This window comes from Primulina tabacum, chromosome 1 (assembly GCF_025594145.1).
Source record: "Primulina tabacum isolate GXHZ01 chromosome 1, ASM2559414v2, whole genome shotgun sequence".
NCBI classification, from domain to species: domain Eukaryota; kingdom Viridiplantae; phylum Streptophyta; class Magnoliopsida; order Lamiales; family Gesneriaceae; genus Primulina; species Primulina tabacum.
Window position 1 is genome coordinate 8,928,645 of NC_134550.1, and position 16,862 is coordinate 8,945,506.

A 16,862-nucleotide genomic window follows, 5' to 3' on the forward strand; every position below is an offset into this window, starting at 1 on the left:
TTTTTTTGAGTTCTCAAAAGAAGCTTTTAGTTGTTTTTTGGTGAGTGGCAATGATTATTGTTCAGTACATGGCATATATATAACGGGGCAGTGACTGGTTTGTTTCGAATTCTTGAGTTGATGGAACTCTATCAGAAACTGGAAAGAAATTTTAAAGACTAGGTAATAATCCCTCTAGAACACTGTAATAAAAAAGCAGACAAAAAATATTAATCCGATAATTTATTGCATCATCTTTTATGGAAACTGTTTCCAGTATAAATATCTGGTGAACTGTTCTAACTATAACTTAATTAGTATGTCCTAAAACTATGTTTTATCTGCTGCTACCTTGTCAAGGCATCAACAACGCTCAGAAGTTAGCGTGGTATACTTCACTCAGATTTGGGTAATAAAGACCCCAGTGCTGCTCCACTCCTCCAGGTTTCAGGTCTTCGTTAAACATTGCGAAAATGTACGTCTCAACGTCCTTTCCAGGCCTCCTTGGTGTCCCTGCTCCTGATGATACATGTTGAATTAAGTTGTTTACATACCTCTGAGCATTCTCTACAGTTGCCTCACTGGATCCATCAGTAGGCCATCCAGTTTCGGAAGCTATAATCTCAACGCCTGTTCCTCCGACCTTCTCCAGTGCAGCATAAGCTGCGTCCACCATAGCATCAAACAGGTTGTAATAGATGAATGGATAATCAGGAACAGGGGAAGCAGTGTCCTCGAAAAGGGCATAGTCCAACGGGACATTGACTGGGTCTCCAGCGCGTGCAAAATAGGGGTATACGTTAAGAAGTAGAGGACTGTTTTTTGATGCTAAGAATGCAACAACTTGAGCCATTACAGGATTACTTTCAGCCGAGAAGGCGCCCTGCGAGGGAGGATATGATGCTGCTAATACTTGCATGGAGACTGCTGTGCTAACTTGTATGGCTAAGTTGGCTGCAGTCAGGGCCAAGTCGAGGTTCTGCATCGCACCAGGCACATAGGCTGCCAACTCCCCTGGAATCACTTCATTTCCTGCTGATATGCATAAGATATTCACCGATGATTGGTATGGCACCACATTGGTCTCAACCCACGATTGAGCAACGGATAAGTCAGAGGCAAGTGCTTCGAGATCTTCGTTCCTCGTGCCGATGATGACCGATATCCCGGAATCTATCAAGGCGGTAAGCACATCTGGCCTTGGTTCAAAAACTCTAATCTTTGAGATGCCTCTTGCTCGTAGTTCTGATATAACATCTGCCGGCGCTGGAAGATTGTCCCCTAGTAGTCCATAGTTGATGCCAATAGCTCGGGCACCTTCAGAAAGCAAGAAATTAATTAATAATAACAACTCGAAGGAAATAAAATAAAATAATATAATTGTAAGAGTAATAGATATAACATAATTTAATAGATTTTCAATGACAAACCAAAACTAATTTATAATCTCTCTTATGATATATAGATTTTGTGGATATAGCAGTACTTTATCCTTGACATATATAGTACATATACTCATTCATAAAAATATATTATACGTTAATTATCAATTTTTAATATATGTACTATTATTATATAAATATATATAATTTAAAAAAATATTACAACATATCAAAATATAATCATAAGCTCGTGATGCAAGAACTCTTGAACAAGTTCATGATGGATCGGATTGAAGCTGAGCCTGCTCGAAAATTGGTTCGACTCGACAGGCTTAGAATCAAGCTCGATTCGTCTCACACTCAACCTCAAGTTACTCCTCGTCTTCTTTCTTACGTACCTGGATGAATGCTGAACAAGAAACTGACGACGAACAAAATTGCGTGAATCTGCTCCATGATAATAGACCCCCTGTAAAAAAAATTAGCCTAAAGTATATAAAAATAATATATTTGAAATTTGGCCAGAAACTTGAAGTTGGATGTTGTGTTTGGTACCATGAGAGATTGGTAGTTTATATATAGTAGATTTGGAAATAATTCTTGCAATTATTATTGGCATGCATGTGAATTTATTTTGATATTAATTAAGATGCGTGCGTAGATAATTACTATATTGATGACGAGATATTAATCACCCAATGGGATCAAGAAAAGAGATAAAGATCGAAGAAGGAAAAAGAATATAAAAGCATGCAGATTAAGGAAATAGTTATATGATTAATGGTTGATATGGTGTCGTAATTATAATCTGATAGAGGGTAAGGATCCAGAGAAAAGTTTGATTGGATTTTGAAAAACATTATTAGTAAGCATATGTAAATTTAGTAACTAAATATCTTATATTAAGTAATAACACTATGTTTGGAAGCAAGGATTTGGAGGGATTTGTCGGGATTTTGATTTGCAAATTCTGATTTTAACTGTTTGGTTAGTTGGATTTTAAAAATAGAATTGGATTTGTAGGGATTCACAGGATTTGACTGGATTTCATTGAGTATAAACGAATCTTCTCAAAACTGGTCAGATTTGATGTGTTTTGGATTTGAATAAAACTTAAAAAAATATACATAACAAATATTTGTCATTCTTATACTTTCACCATATTTATATGTTTCACGCCATCTCTCTACCTTATTGTTTCCTCCACTCGTCATGCTGCAAAGTTTGCTTCATGTATTTTGAATAATTGACTTACGTGCGCTCTTCACAGTTGCGTTGTAATGAAGATTGAACAATTATTTATTTAATAATAATTTTTATTTTTATTTATAAAATTAGGATGTGGTTAAATATATAATTTTGAAATAATTTATTTCGTAAAATTTAAATTCGAATATTTAGATATTATATTTGATTATTTTTTTAATAATTTATTTTATGTTCACTAATAATAGTTAATTAATTAAATAAGAGTCTATGTAGTTCGTATAATTACACAACTGTACAGTTGAAATTATATAGGGAAATATATGATAAGATTAATTTTAAATTTTTTTTTCTAGTTGCAAATCTACTCCTATAGGGCTATACGCATAAATTAAAGTTGATCGAACATAAAACTTGGGCAAGTTTTTGGGTAAAATCCATGTTTATAAAAAGCATTTTACCTGACAAAACTTAAACTGTCCCCTTCAAAATATATCGGAAAGCAAAGACTACGGATTTTTATAGGAAAAGAAAAAAGGACAAATCATTTCTAAGGACACAATCGTCCCTTTCGAAAAATAGATTTTTTCTAACCCACCCCATGTATCGAGTTTCGCTACTAATTTTGAGGACGACTTTTCCTATGGGTCACTTCCTAAGTAAATTAAATCAGATGCGGTTGGCCCAATTTGAATGTTTGGCCCTCCTACACCTAAATCAACATCATGAACAATCGCATCCATGAGAATGCATATAAATTAAAATGCATGAGATCCAAACGCTTCTCACAAGATTCGCTCATTTCACTCATAAATGTCTGTATATGTATTAAAATAACTCTCATGCCAAAACACTAAAGATTTTTTGAATCCGGGTAGGCTTAAAGAAGGACACTGATGATGTGAAAGAAAATGTTTTGAACCTAATGCTGTTATTATTTGTATATACCACTAATCCACCACAAGATGTGAACAATGACATGTATAATAATGCAAGTTCTAGAAAAATAAACAATACATGACCAACACACAATCAAAGAAACGGAGCATTATATAATGATTGCTCATAGGCTCGAAGCTCAACAAGGAGTAATGGTATATGTGCTAGACCTTACACACTTGTCTTTTCAACCCATCATCAAGAGCAATTACCCATAAATGCAGTAGTAAGAATGCAAATCAGTTGGCATGCAAAGAAAACATCAATTTTTTTTAGACTCGCATCAGAAGTATTCAGGATTCAAAAGAGAGAAGTAACAAATAAACATTAGATGAACCTAAAACACTACAAAAAATTGAAGACTAGAATTCAAGCTATATATCCCCTCCCACACCTATATCTGACATTGTCCTCAATGACTCTGCAAAAAAGTTCAACTAAAGCAATAAAACAAAATGAAATTAGATAACTCCTCTGAAAATGTTGAGCATCGTAGAAAAAAATGTTATTTACTGCTGCAGTGGTGACAGCACAATGTGAGGGTGATGGATGGTGGTACGTAGACAGTATCACTGCAGGATTGTGGTGATGCGTTGGTGGATTGTGTGCTGTGGATTGTGCTGATGGTCTCTGGTTGCTGCATGGGCAATTTTTCAATTTCAGAATATGTTTTCTTTCGAGGCGTGCCCACGTCCTGATTGAAATTATCTTCTGCATAGAACATGTCAAAAATTATATATAATCCCAAAAGGAATTTTTTAAAATAAAACACAATTAAAATAAAAGAAAACAATAAAAATTTGAGTTGCATCCCAAAAGCTCTTGATTTTTGGTCTTTAACTTGACCCTCAGTAGCACTCATAGTAGAGCGGAATGACGCCCAAAGTAGTGTCATATTATACCACATATGGGTCTTGGTTCCATATGCCCTCAAGCATGGCTTTATGTATACAATAAAAGCTCGTCTTCTCAACAAAACGTGACTTTAAATCATGGGAATGAGATGAGAGTATCAGTGATGGTTCTTGAAGAACAAAATCTATTAAGGTCGGAATTGGAGAATGACAAGTATCCAGTAGATGTTTGTATGATAATCCTATCGATGAACTCAAATTGATAGTCACAAGAGCTTGTTCATCTCTCAAGTTCATTGATGGCTCATCTTCGTATGATATTTCTTCCAAAATTTCTTCAGACCGAGGCTCAATAGCTTCCTCATTCAATGTCACACGTTTGTTTACTATATCATCCAGTCGACTTACGATTAAATCAAGACAATATCCCTCACTTTTTTATGCTCGAAAGGTTAGTCTGTAAAATCTGGGTTCTAAATTTCTGGGTGGTATTTGTAGCTCCAACTCTGCAGTGAGGGTTCCCACTACTGGTGGTAGTCAAAGTCCGCCATGTCATCGAGCAAATATATCACACCGTCTTCATCTCGACTAAATAGTAGACTACCAGTTGTTAAAGCCCCATTAAATACACATCTCCGTGTCAATGTGTTAGGATCAGGTTATAAGGGTCGAAGTGTTTAGAAGGAGGGGTTGAATAAACACTATAAAATACTTGACTCTTTTTTGATAAGGTGAATCAGTTTAATGATAAACTGAATTCAAGAAACTTGTTGTCGATGTCAATCAGTTAACTAGTATTAGTGGGAAAATAAACTGACTGACAGATTGAATACTCAAAGAATAACTGAAATAAAGAACATCATGATTTTACGGATGTTCGGAGACTTCAAATGCTCCTACGTCATCTTTTCTATCACAATGATAGGCTTTTCACTAAAAGACTCTGATTGATTACAGAAACTGTAATAACCCACTTCAGTTTGAACTTAGACACTACCAAACTGAAACTCTTAGTTTTTTTTACAACTCTTCTTAGCACAACTGATCTTAAAAGATCGAATACAATAATGTAATGTGCTAGTGCTTTAGCTCAGAAGATAGCTTGAAAGCTATGAATACTTCTGTTAAGTGTGAGCTTTTCTGTATGAATATCGTAACTGAACTTGAATTCAAAATTCACTCAGAATAATTGTGCCAAAGTTTTTCTCTTAGCTGAACTCCACGACTATTTATAAGCTTCGCTTCCAACGGTAACATTGAATGCATTTAAACGACTTATATCCTTTGAAAAATCATTTCTGAACGTGTCAACATTCTTATGACAATAGTACAATGTGACGTTCTGATATGCGGCACTCCCACTACGAGTTACAGTCTGCTTTTGTAAAAATTGTCGGCTGTTGGCTACGCTCTTAACTGATGACGTGTCAAATTGATTATTGGTTGACTATATAGACGATAAGTTGAGTTGAATGTACAACTGATCAGTATTAACTGATGGTTCAGTTGTTTATATAGATTCAATTAGCTTCGATCACTTCGATTGCCTTTGATTATTTACATAATTAATTATTAGTTCGGCAATTTCAGTTCGGATATTTTCAGTTCGAATAACTTCAGTTGAGCCGATCAATTCTGCAATCTTAAATCGCTTAATTTTTCAAATTCCGAAATTCTAATTCCAACAAAGTACAGCCAAACCTTTAAGGAAAAGTTGAATATTAAAATAATTAGAAAAATCATGATTCCTAAATGTTGTCGCTAAATTATTGAATCTGTCCCATGCTGCGTAAAATGACTTTTCATTTTGTTGTGCAAAACTTATGAATACTTGTCGATGAAACATCTCAAAATATTTCACAACAAGAAATTTTTTCAAAATCTTCTTATTTTGATGAATCACCAATACGAGAAGAACAAGACATAAAAAAATAACAAAACTCGAAAAAAACTAACCTTGCACAGTTCCCCTGGCAATAGCGCTAAAATTTTATTTGATGTCATTGATTCACAAAACTTAAATTTCTATTATGTAAATAAAATATGTGTGTAATAATGAGTAGAGTCAAATACACAGAGAACGGGAGATTTATTTCTTTCGTCGAGAAAAGACAATAAAAAAGAGGTCTTTATTTGATTATAAATAAATAAAATACTACTACTAATTTAGCATGCAAGAAGAAATAAATAATCAAAAAGAATAACTATGAAACATAAAATTTAATATTATCAAACTCTAAATCATGGGGTTTCCACTATTCAATTGTATCATTGATAATCGGCTAACATATTATTTATTCATCCAGTTACAAGCAATTAGCCTTAAAATTATTGGGATAGTCGCTAAAATCCTAGCATTTTCCTAAGTTAATTGACTAAACCCAGCATCCAGTCAAAATTTATCAGTAATCAACTGGGTACGATAGAATTTCATATTAGTAAAATATAGCATTTTTGTTTTGTGAAAACAGTTAATCCTAAAAACTTACAATCGAGATAGGTGCGATTGATAGATCTAGTTTCGTTGATTTATTTAGATTAAATATGCTATGATAGCACAACACACATAATGTATCGCTACTAATGTAACAATTGTTTATGAAAATTACGGGCCACTGAATTCATGAATAACAGTAGAAAATTATGTATCGAATTAAATTTTCAGGTTAATAAATATACAACATTCATAGAATTAAATATAAACCAATAAATACTTGAATCAAACAAGAATATTAAATTAAAGTGCAAAACCTCAAAGTGATAAAATTGAAATAGTAAAAATATCCCTAGAATCAGAACTATAAATTAGCCTAGAGTTGTTTGGAGAAAATTAAAGAATGAAAAATTCCTAAGCCTCCTTGTGTTTCACGTTGAAGAGAGTAGAATTCTTTTATATATTTTTTTGTACCTCCTTGCTTTTCACGTGTAGATGATTGAATGAGTCCAAGGGTAAAACCCACTAATCAAAAGAAAACCTGACATAGAAAATATCTCAACCAAGGAAGATAGAGTTTTTATGGAATAGAACTCTAAATAATATTTTTTTCTCTTAGAAAAAATTTCTCTCTCCAAGAATTATTTTTAAGCCAAACACCATAATTAGGACTCTAAAATTTGGTATAATATTCACAAATTTCGAGATTCACTCCTTGAAATTCTGTAAATTTTAGTTCCATATACAACAGAAGAAGAGTCACAAGGCGTGTTCATGCTTGTTCCTGGACTTCTTCTGTTTTTGTCTTTCTTTCACAACTTTATCTTGACAACTTCAAATATGATAAAAATCACATCTTTAGCTCAAATTTGCTCTAAGACAATAAAATTTCTTCCTACAACAAAATAACACCAAACTGTATCAATTAAGCACGTCAGAAGAGACAACAACGAGAAATAAGATAATAAAAATACAAACTATTACGAACCTATCAGGCCCACTAAAATTGGGTCCTAAATTTCATTAATTAGTTAGATCCAACATTAGAATCATTAAATCAATCAAGCTCAATAGATTCATGCCTATTAAGGATAAAGATAAGAAGACTTTTAATCAATTTATAAATATGTAATTTTCTCTCATGAAGGAAAAGTTCTCATTTTGCATCTCAAACACTCTTGCTTTATTTGAATAATTTTATCTGATTTTCACTGACTTGAACGTTAGAGAGATTTTCACCGAGTAACCCCTCGATATCTCTAACGTTTGTTCGTGACATATGTACCGACCTGCAAAACTTGTTTTTTGAGAATTGCTATCTGGATTGGCTGACTTCCAAAAATATTGGCTGATCATCTCGATTCTCTCATTTTAAGCAACATTTTTTGAATCATCATTTATGTTATTAGTAAATTTGAAAAAAATACATAAATGTATCTTTGATTTAAGATTCAGTACCTAGGTAATTTTTTTTCCAAATCAATACTTGACAATATTTCAAACTTAATTTTAACTTTCTACAAAGACAAATTTACATTTTTTCATATATTATTTAAATAAATATATAATTTTCTCCACCCAAATAAATGTGTCTTCTTCATCTACTAAATTAGTACCTACTATGGGGTTTCAGATACTTGATTTCTCTCTTTGAATAATCCATATATGTAAAAAAATTATATTTTCAAGCAATCACCATAAATTCAGTCATTGTTGGTCTTTTCATGAAAAATACATTAGGGTGACTTATTCGTGTCATTTTATGTTTTTAAAAAACATAGTTCCTTAGTCATCATAAAATAACATTAATGACTTATTTTGACCTATAAATTATCTATTTTGGAGGTCAAGATGATTGATTTAGTTATTTGAATACTCCAAATGTGTAAGAAAATACTGGTTCTTTGAGCGATCACCATAAATTAAGTCATTGTTGATCTTTTCATTGAAAATGCAATAAGTCATCTAATTTTTTAAAAACACAGTTTCTCACTCATCATTGAATAAAAAAATACTTATTTTGACCGTTAACATACCTAATTTTGAGTTCTAGATATTTGATTTGGTTATTTAGATACTCCAAATATGTAAGAAAATACTTGAATTTCAAGCAGTATTAATTATGATGGTGTCATTTGTGAAGTTAAAATTTAATACATAAATTGATACAAAGAGTATCTAGTTTGAGTCTACAAATAAATGATTTTATTCCATAAATACTCATATACAATTCTTTGAGAATGTCAAAATATAGTTTGATGATGACATTCGTGAAGTAAATATGTGATATCTAAATTAATACAACTAATACGTAATTCGAGTCTACAAAAATACTTGATTTTACCCTTTAAATACTAAATTCTATTATTTGAAGATGTCGAAATATATAGTTTGAAGTTAATATTAAGTGACCTTTAATGATGAGATTTGTGAATTAAAAATGTGATATCTAAATTGATACAAACAATACATAATTCTATCCCACATATACTTGATTTTATCCTTTTAACACTCAATTTTGATTATTTTGGGATGTAAAAATACATTTTCAAGTAATATTGAGTGACTTTTGATGATGTCATTTGTGAAGTTAAAATGTGATATTTAAATTGATACTCTTTTCGTGAAGTAAAAATGTGATATCTAAATTAATACAACTAATACGTAATTCGAGTCTACAAAAATACTTGATTTTACCCTTTAAATACTAAATTCGATTATTTGAGGATGTCGAAATATATAGTTTGAAGTTAATATTAAGTGTCCTTTAATGATGAGATTTGTGAATCAAAAATGTGATATCTAAATTGGTACAAACAATACCTAATTATATCCCACATATACTTGATTTTATCCTTTTAACACTCAATTTTGATTATTTTGGGATGTAAAAATACAGTTTCAAGTAATATTGAGTGACTTTTGATGATGTCATTTGTGAAGTTAAAATGTGATATTTAAATTGATACAAAGAGTATCTATTTCGAGTATACAAATACTTGATTTTACGCTCTAAATACTCATATATATCCAATTATTTAAGGATGTCAAAATATAGTTTCAAGTTAATGTTGAGCGGCACTGATGATGAAATTTGTTAAGTAAAATGTGATATCTAAATTAATAAAAATAATATATAATTCGAGTCTACAAATACTTGATTTTATTTTACACTTTAAATACTCAAATTCGATATTTTGAGGATGTCAGAATAAGTATTTTTTTATTACATGATGAGTGGAAATTGTGTTTTTTCAAAAATTAGATGATTTATTGCTTTTTCAATGAAAAGATCAACAATGACTTAATTTATGGTTATCGCTCAAAGAACCAATGTTTTCTTAAATCAAGCATCTTGATCTCCAAAATAGATACTTTATAGGTCAAAATAACTACTTAATTTTATTTCATGAATAATGAGAAACTTTGTTTTTTAAAAAATAAAATGACATGAATAAGTTAACCCTAATGCATTTTTATGAAAAGAGTAACAATTATTGAATTTGTGGTTCTTATACATACATTTTTTTTTAAATTTACCTTTGCGTTATCCTCCGAATATTTAACCGTCCAAAAACCTAGAGCAGCCTAGAGCCCCCAGTTTGCAAACGTGTGCCATTCTGTCCGCAGAATAAGTCAAATCCACATTATTTTATCATTATTCATTGTTCCTCTCATCCAACTTACATTAATATCGTATGTGATTTCTTTTTCGGGGAACCGACACGAACCCTTCTAACCGTCTGTCCTGAATTCGTTTTTTCTAGATTAACCATTTTAGATTCTTTTTTTTTGTTTTAAATGTGATAATATAACCTTATCTTTTAACATATAATATTGTATATATTATATAAGCGTGAGATAATAATTCTTTAGTACATAAAGCAGAAGGAGAGGATAATTGAGAGACAGTAGTAGGACCAAAATAAAAAAATGTGCAAGTTATCATACCAAAACATAATTTTTTCCAAAACAAAAATTGTGTAATAATAATATTTTATTTGCATGTATAGATGTAGAACAAATATAAACCATTCCGTCCAAAGGCAAGAAGGATGGAATTTTGTTGAGTACATTTAATTTATTTTTTCCCCGGGTCAACATTTCATATATGAAATGGAAATTCACCCAAATCTTGGATGCCTGAGTAGTAAAATTTTCGTGAAGCTTTCACATACACGACAGTCGTTAAATGAACAGCAAATACATAAGAACTTTAGCTTGAAAATTAAATAAATTATAAAACTACAAACTATTGTTACATCAATAAAACCGTAACGATTATAACAATATAACTCTAATATTTTAAAACGTCGCAAATCTTTTACTATGAACAATTATTAATGTTTATGCAAACATGAGTGTTGGTTGTGTACACGTAAAATTTATGCTACATCATCCGTGACCTCATTTAGCAGTCAGGGTCATTTTCATGGCACTTAATAAGGATATATATTGATTATATTCACGTGCGTACGGAAGCTCTGGTCTGGTTTAATTTGATATTAATTGACAGCTTATTAGTCATATGTTCATACTTTTTTATTTTATATATGTATGTGTGTGTGTGTGTTGATTGATTACCATAATTTATTTTCTTTACCGAAAATGGAACCGGAACCTACATTCTGGCCGGTTCCATTTGATGTCCCGAAACTCGCCAAATTTTTAGGCCACAAATTACTAGGCCACAAATTACTACAATATATATATATATATATACACATTTACCGTGCACACCTATGTGAGCACCGATGAGGTGTCACTCACCCATTGGATGCGTAATTTTTCTATATTTCATCACATCCAATGGGTGAGTGACACCTCATCGGTGCTCACATAGGTGTGCACGGTAGGTGTGCAGACGGTCTCACGTGTCGTATTTTGTGATACACATCTCTTATTTGAGTCATCTATGAAAACTATTACTTTTTATGCTAAGAGTATTACTTTTAATTGTGAATATCGATAGGTTAACCCGTCTCACAGATAAAGATTCGTGATACTGTCTCACAAGAGACATACTCACTATGAAAATTGTATTAATCATCTTAACAAATTATAAAATGCTTAATGAATTTTATGTTGATTCATAATATGATTAAGATTCATCAGTATTACTTTACTGCTATATCTTAATGAATTTTATGTTGATTGATAATATGATTAAGATTAATCAGTATTTATATATATATATATACCCTAGCGATATTCAAAATAAAAAGTAATATTATTAGCATAATAAGTAATATTTTTTCATGGATGATCAAACAAGAGATCCGTCTCAGAGATAAATATTCGTGAGACAGTCTCACAAAAGACCTATTCGTGATGAATTATGTGCCTTTCTAACTTCCAATGCAGCGTTTGCACTATGCATCAGTTCAGAATCTAACACCGTCCTCCTTGATAAATCTAACTGGCTAATATTTCACATATTGTATGCATTGTCAACAATTAAGGCAAAGCACAAAAATCAACAGGTCTGAAAACAAGGTTTTAATACATATAAAGAAATTTATGTAACACTGAATAATCTATACTCATTATCCGAATGTCCTAAGAAAATGACACCTCCAATTATTGTATTGAAACACGTGCACACTCGAAACGTGAAAGATATGCGGGTTAGTCTAAGTTCCACTTGACGTAATTCTACTCATATTTCAATTTCTTTATATCATGTGAATCTCTCGTAATTTAATAAAAATTGATATTATATATTGATAATCCAAAAATCAAAATTAAACGGCATTTTAAAAAAAAAAACTTCAAATGTACCTTGCATTGAAAAATCAAAGAAGGCTCTGACGTGTATTAGTCAAATATGGGAGAGTAACTGGGGATATTAGAATCCATTTCTACTTTTGTTTTAATAATAATAATAAAAAAAACACACTTTTTGATGAGTCAAAAGATCAGCTGAATATAAAATATAATTTATTACATCAACAAATTTTTGTTGTTAAAAGGATGCTTTGACATAAATAAAAACAATTGTAGAGTGGTTGCTTTTGTGAAAGTTGAAACTTTTGACCTATTTTGGAAATCAAGGGGAAAACTTGTATTTATATTTTAGAATTTTTTTGGGAAGGATTTTGGGTTTTTTTTTTAAAAATAATTTAAATTTAAAATTTTATTTCAAAACTAATTTGAAAAAAAAAAATGTTTGCACAACTAATGCAATCCGCGCTTGGTAAGCGCGGACGCTGCCTACGTGGAGCACCGTCCGCGCTTGGTTTATATTTTAGAATTTTTTTGGGAAGGATTTTGGGTTTTTTTTTTTAAATAATTTAAATTTAAAATTTTATTTCAAAACTAATTTGAAAAAAAAATGTTTGCACAACTAATGCAATCCGCGCTTGGTAAGCGCGGACGCTGCCTACGTGGAGCACCGTCCGCGCTTACCAAGCGCGGACGCTGCTCCACGTAGGAGCGTCCACGCTTTGTACCAGCGCAAGAGGAGGGGAGGAAGGAAGAAAGAATTGGGTAAGATAAGGATTGGACGAATGAAGTAGGGACGGGTGGCACGGGTAAGCGCGGACGGTGCTCCACGTAGGAGCGTCCGCGCTTAGAGGAGGGGAGGAACGAAGAAGGACGGGTGTAAAAGTATTCACTTCATCATCAACATTCACTTCTTCTTCTTCAGACTCGCTGTATGACATATCGGGTTCGGAATCAGTCCTCCAAATATCATCATTATTGGCCTGATCCGGACAACGAGCGCTCGTATCTAATGTTGGATTCGGCCAAAATGGAGCATTATTTTGTTCCGACGAGATATTTATATATTGATCCCAAGGCCCACTTACATCATCGAAACTCATATTACTGAGTCCTTCAGTAACCTGTGGAACATAAGATTCTTGCTCCTGGAAACCACCATATGTAGACGTACCGGGTTGGTTATAAAAACCTGAATCGGATGCATGTGGAACGTAAGATTCAGGATCATCAAATCCAACATTATGCTCAATTGAATTTGCTTCCACTTACAGATGCAAAACATGCATGTTGTCACATTGCAATATGAACTGTAAAGCATCGTCATCAACGAGATTGACTTCAATTTCATGCCAAGATGCTCTTTCCATGAATGAATACTTTGTTGACATCTTCAGAGAAAAATTCGCTGGATCGATTGCTAACATTTTATGCACAACTTCAACTAACTTCATCAAATTAATAGATCGTAATACTCGTATCGGTCTAAGAAATGGAATGTTATATTGAATCGATCCATTATCGCTAATTACATGACCACCAAAATATAAGAGTATGTCGATGTTAGACATTTTGTCAATGAAAATTGAGAGAAAATTTAAGAGAAAGTTGATACCTCGTTCCTCGAATTTTTCATCAATTATATAAGAGAAGAAATGTTAAGACTGTATAGCTTCGATTCTTATTTGAATTATTGGTCTTCACGTGATTTTTCAGAATTTCATCTTTCACGTGAAGTTGTCAGGCATCGACTGAATGAACGGACATTAAAAATCGAAAAAATATATAAAAAAAGAAAAAATTTACAAAATACACCATCCGCGCTTACGAAGCGCGGACGCTTCTCCACGTAGGAGCGTCCGCGCTTACAAAGCGCGTACGGTGCCTACGTGGAGCACCGTCCGCGCTTGGTAAGCGCGGACGCTGCTCCACGTAGGCACCGTCCGCGCTTACCAAGCGCGGATTGCATTAGTTGTGCAAACATTTTTTTTTTCAAATTAGTTTTGAAATAAAATTTTAAATTTAAAATATTTTTAAAAAAAACCCAAGGATTTTAGAGTATTATTTAATTTGTATAATAGTTAAAATACTCATTTGTACGTGTCATCCCTATTTTCCCCCACGAAATTGGTTAGATATGTATGACACACGCATGTATACACAATTGGATCCTAACATTAGGGCAATGTTCTAAAGATGAATCCAATAAAATGCAATGAGCCACACTAGAGAGAATTTATTTAAGGAATATAAATATACGGGAAACCGATTTTTCATATGAGATTATATGTATTAGAAAACATGGAAAATCACTATTAGATGAACACTAGGGAATTTTCTTAAGTGTAGAATCGAATAAATATATAATCAAAAAGTTAAGCTAATAGAGAAAATTAATAACAAAAAGGTACTTATATGTTATAAATGATATTTTAGAAAATTGAAAGGGAAAAAACCTCCAAAAGCCCAAATGTTATTATTATTCATAATAATATGATAGAGTAACATAATATATACAAAAAATTTATGAGTTCATCTTCTTGATCGATTTTTTGAGATGTATATTTGAATCGACTCATGAACAGTTATTATTTTGTATGTCAAAATTATTAATTTACACTACAAATCATTTCGATATGTCTCACGAATATAAATCCGTGAAACCATTTAATATAAGACCTACATGATATTATAATCGCACAAATTAATACTATATACATATACATTTTATAATTTATTATTTATTAATTATCAATAATTATATTTCACCTCATATCCAACAACGTACATATGTAAAGCCATTGGAAAAAAAAAAGGGTAGGTCTACGAAGGACTAGTAGACTTAATTTAATCATTTTGTCCATGCGGGGTCGTAAGATATCTTTATAATTTAATCATTTGGTCCATACGGGGTCGCAAGATATCTTTATAAATTTAAAATTCTCCCTATACGCAGACAGTTTAAGCCACATATCTTCGTAACAATTACAATCCCCCAACATGAATTTTTTATTTCAAAATATGATCAACTAATTTTTAATTTTTTTACGTTTAGAATTACTGATTATATTTAAATTAAAGGTAAATTGCCTATAAATCCCTAAAATCAAACAAAATTAAGTAGTTCATCGGTCCCCATGTTAGACTCTTTTTGTTTTAGCTCGCTCCGTGACACAATTTGTTTCTTTTTTTAGCTCCCCGATTGCTTTAAAAATACCAAACAAACCTTTATTTTGTTTTTTTAAGCCCTAAAATACCCATGTTTTAAAAATATCTCATAATGTACTGTGTGTAAATGAGAAAATAATGAAAAAAAGTGAAATAAAATAAAAATGTTAAAATAAAAAATTTGATTGGGATTAAATACCTTGCTTAATCTTGAAACTGAAATGAGAAAATTGCATTTTTAGTTTTTTATGTTTGTTTCTTTGTGATTTTGGTTCTCTATATTGTCAAATTTAATTTTTACTCTAGTGAATTTTTTTTTACGATTTTAATCTTTTTTTCGATGTGACATCAATGTGACATTGATGTGTGGCAATGACTTATGTAGTGTCTGTCACATGACACTCTCTGTGTAAATGACTAAAATTGTCAAAAATCCAAATATTCATAAATAAGATTGAAATTTGATAGCATATATGACCAACGAAAAAAAGGTAAATATGTCACGCCCCGAGACGGGGGTTGGTTGACACCGGCGTTGCTCTCAAATTTACATTCGAAAACAACAAGCCTCACAAGTACAAAATTCAGAAACTAGTCTTTTATTCATAATACTGAATATTCAATGTCTGATACAACTCAATTAATAATGTTTTACAGCGGAAATGTAAAACCAGAATTACAATATCTAAACAGATGCAGCGGAATTTAAAATATAAATCAGAACTGAGAACAACAATCTTCATCACCAGCCCCAAAATTGAATATGCTCTTCTTTTTTTAACTTTTCTTCCTCGTTCTTATCTGATATGTGTTTGGTGAGTGTGTGATATGATTTTCACTCAATAAGCAGGGGTGGGAATAACTCCCAGTTTTCGAAATCATTTTCAACAGAAACAGTAATACAATAATATACAGAAGCTTATCTTTTCAGAACAGAAATCAGAATTCAGAAATCACAGGTTTCAGAACAGAAATCAGAATTAGTAAGCACTGAGCACGTTAGTGAATTTCATGGCTAAACTGATATCAGTCCCCTATATGTTATCTCCTCTAAGGGGTGAGGCCAGAATCAGAATCAGAATTCAGAAATGTTCAGAATATATATTTCTACCATTATTTGACTAGGGCGTTTCAGTGCTTCAAAATCATATATAAGAAATCAAACATACAGAAACT

General features: G+C 31.8%; 1 protein-coding gene across 1 annotated transcript; it reads right to left on the minus strand.

Annotated features, from left to right (window-relative positions):
• Positions 1-352: 352 nt before the first annotated feature.
• Positions 353-13,945, minus strand: LOC142504396 (putative glucan endo-1,3-beta-glucosidase GVI). The gene is made up of 4 exons (XM_075617271.1): positions 13,816-13,945; positions 13,203-13,710; positions 1,760-1,830; positions 353-1,296 (listed from the first exon to the last, which is right to left on the minus strand). Exons 1-4 carry the CDS (start codon positions 13,943-13,945, stop codon positions 353-355), a joined length of 1,653 nt encoding a protein of 550 aa, XP_075473386.1.
• Positions 13,946-16,862: the final 2,917 nt, after the last annotated feature.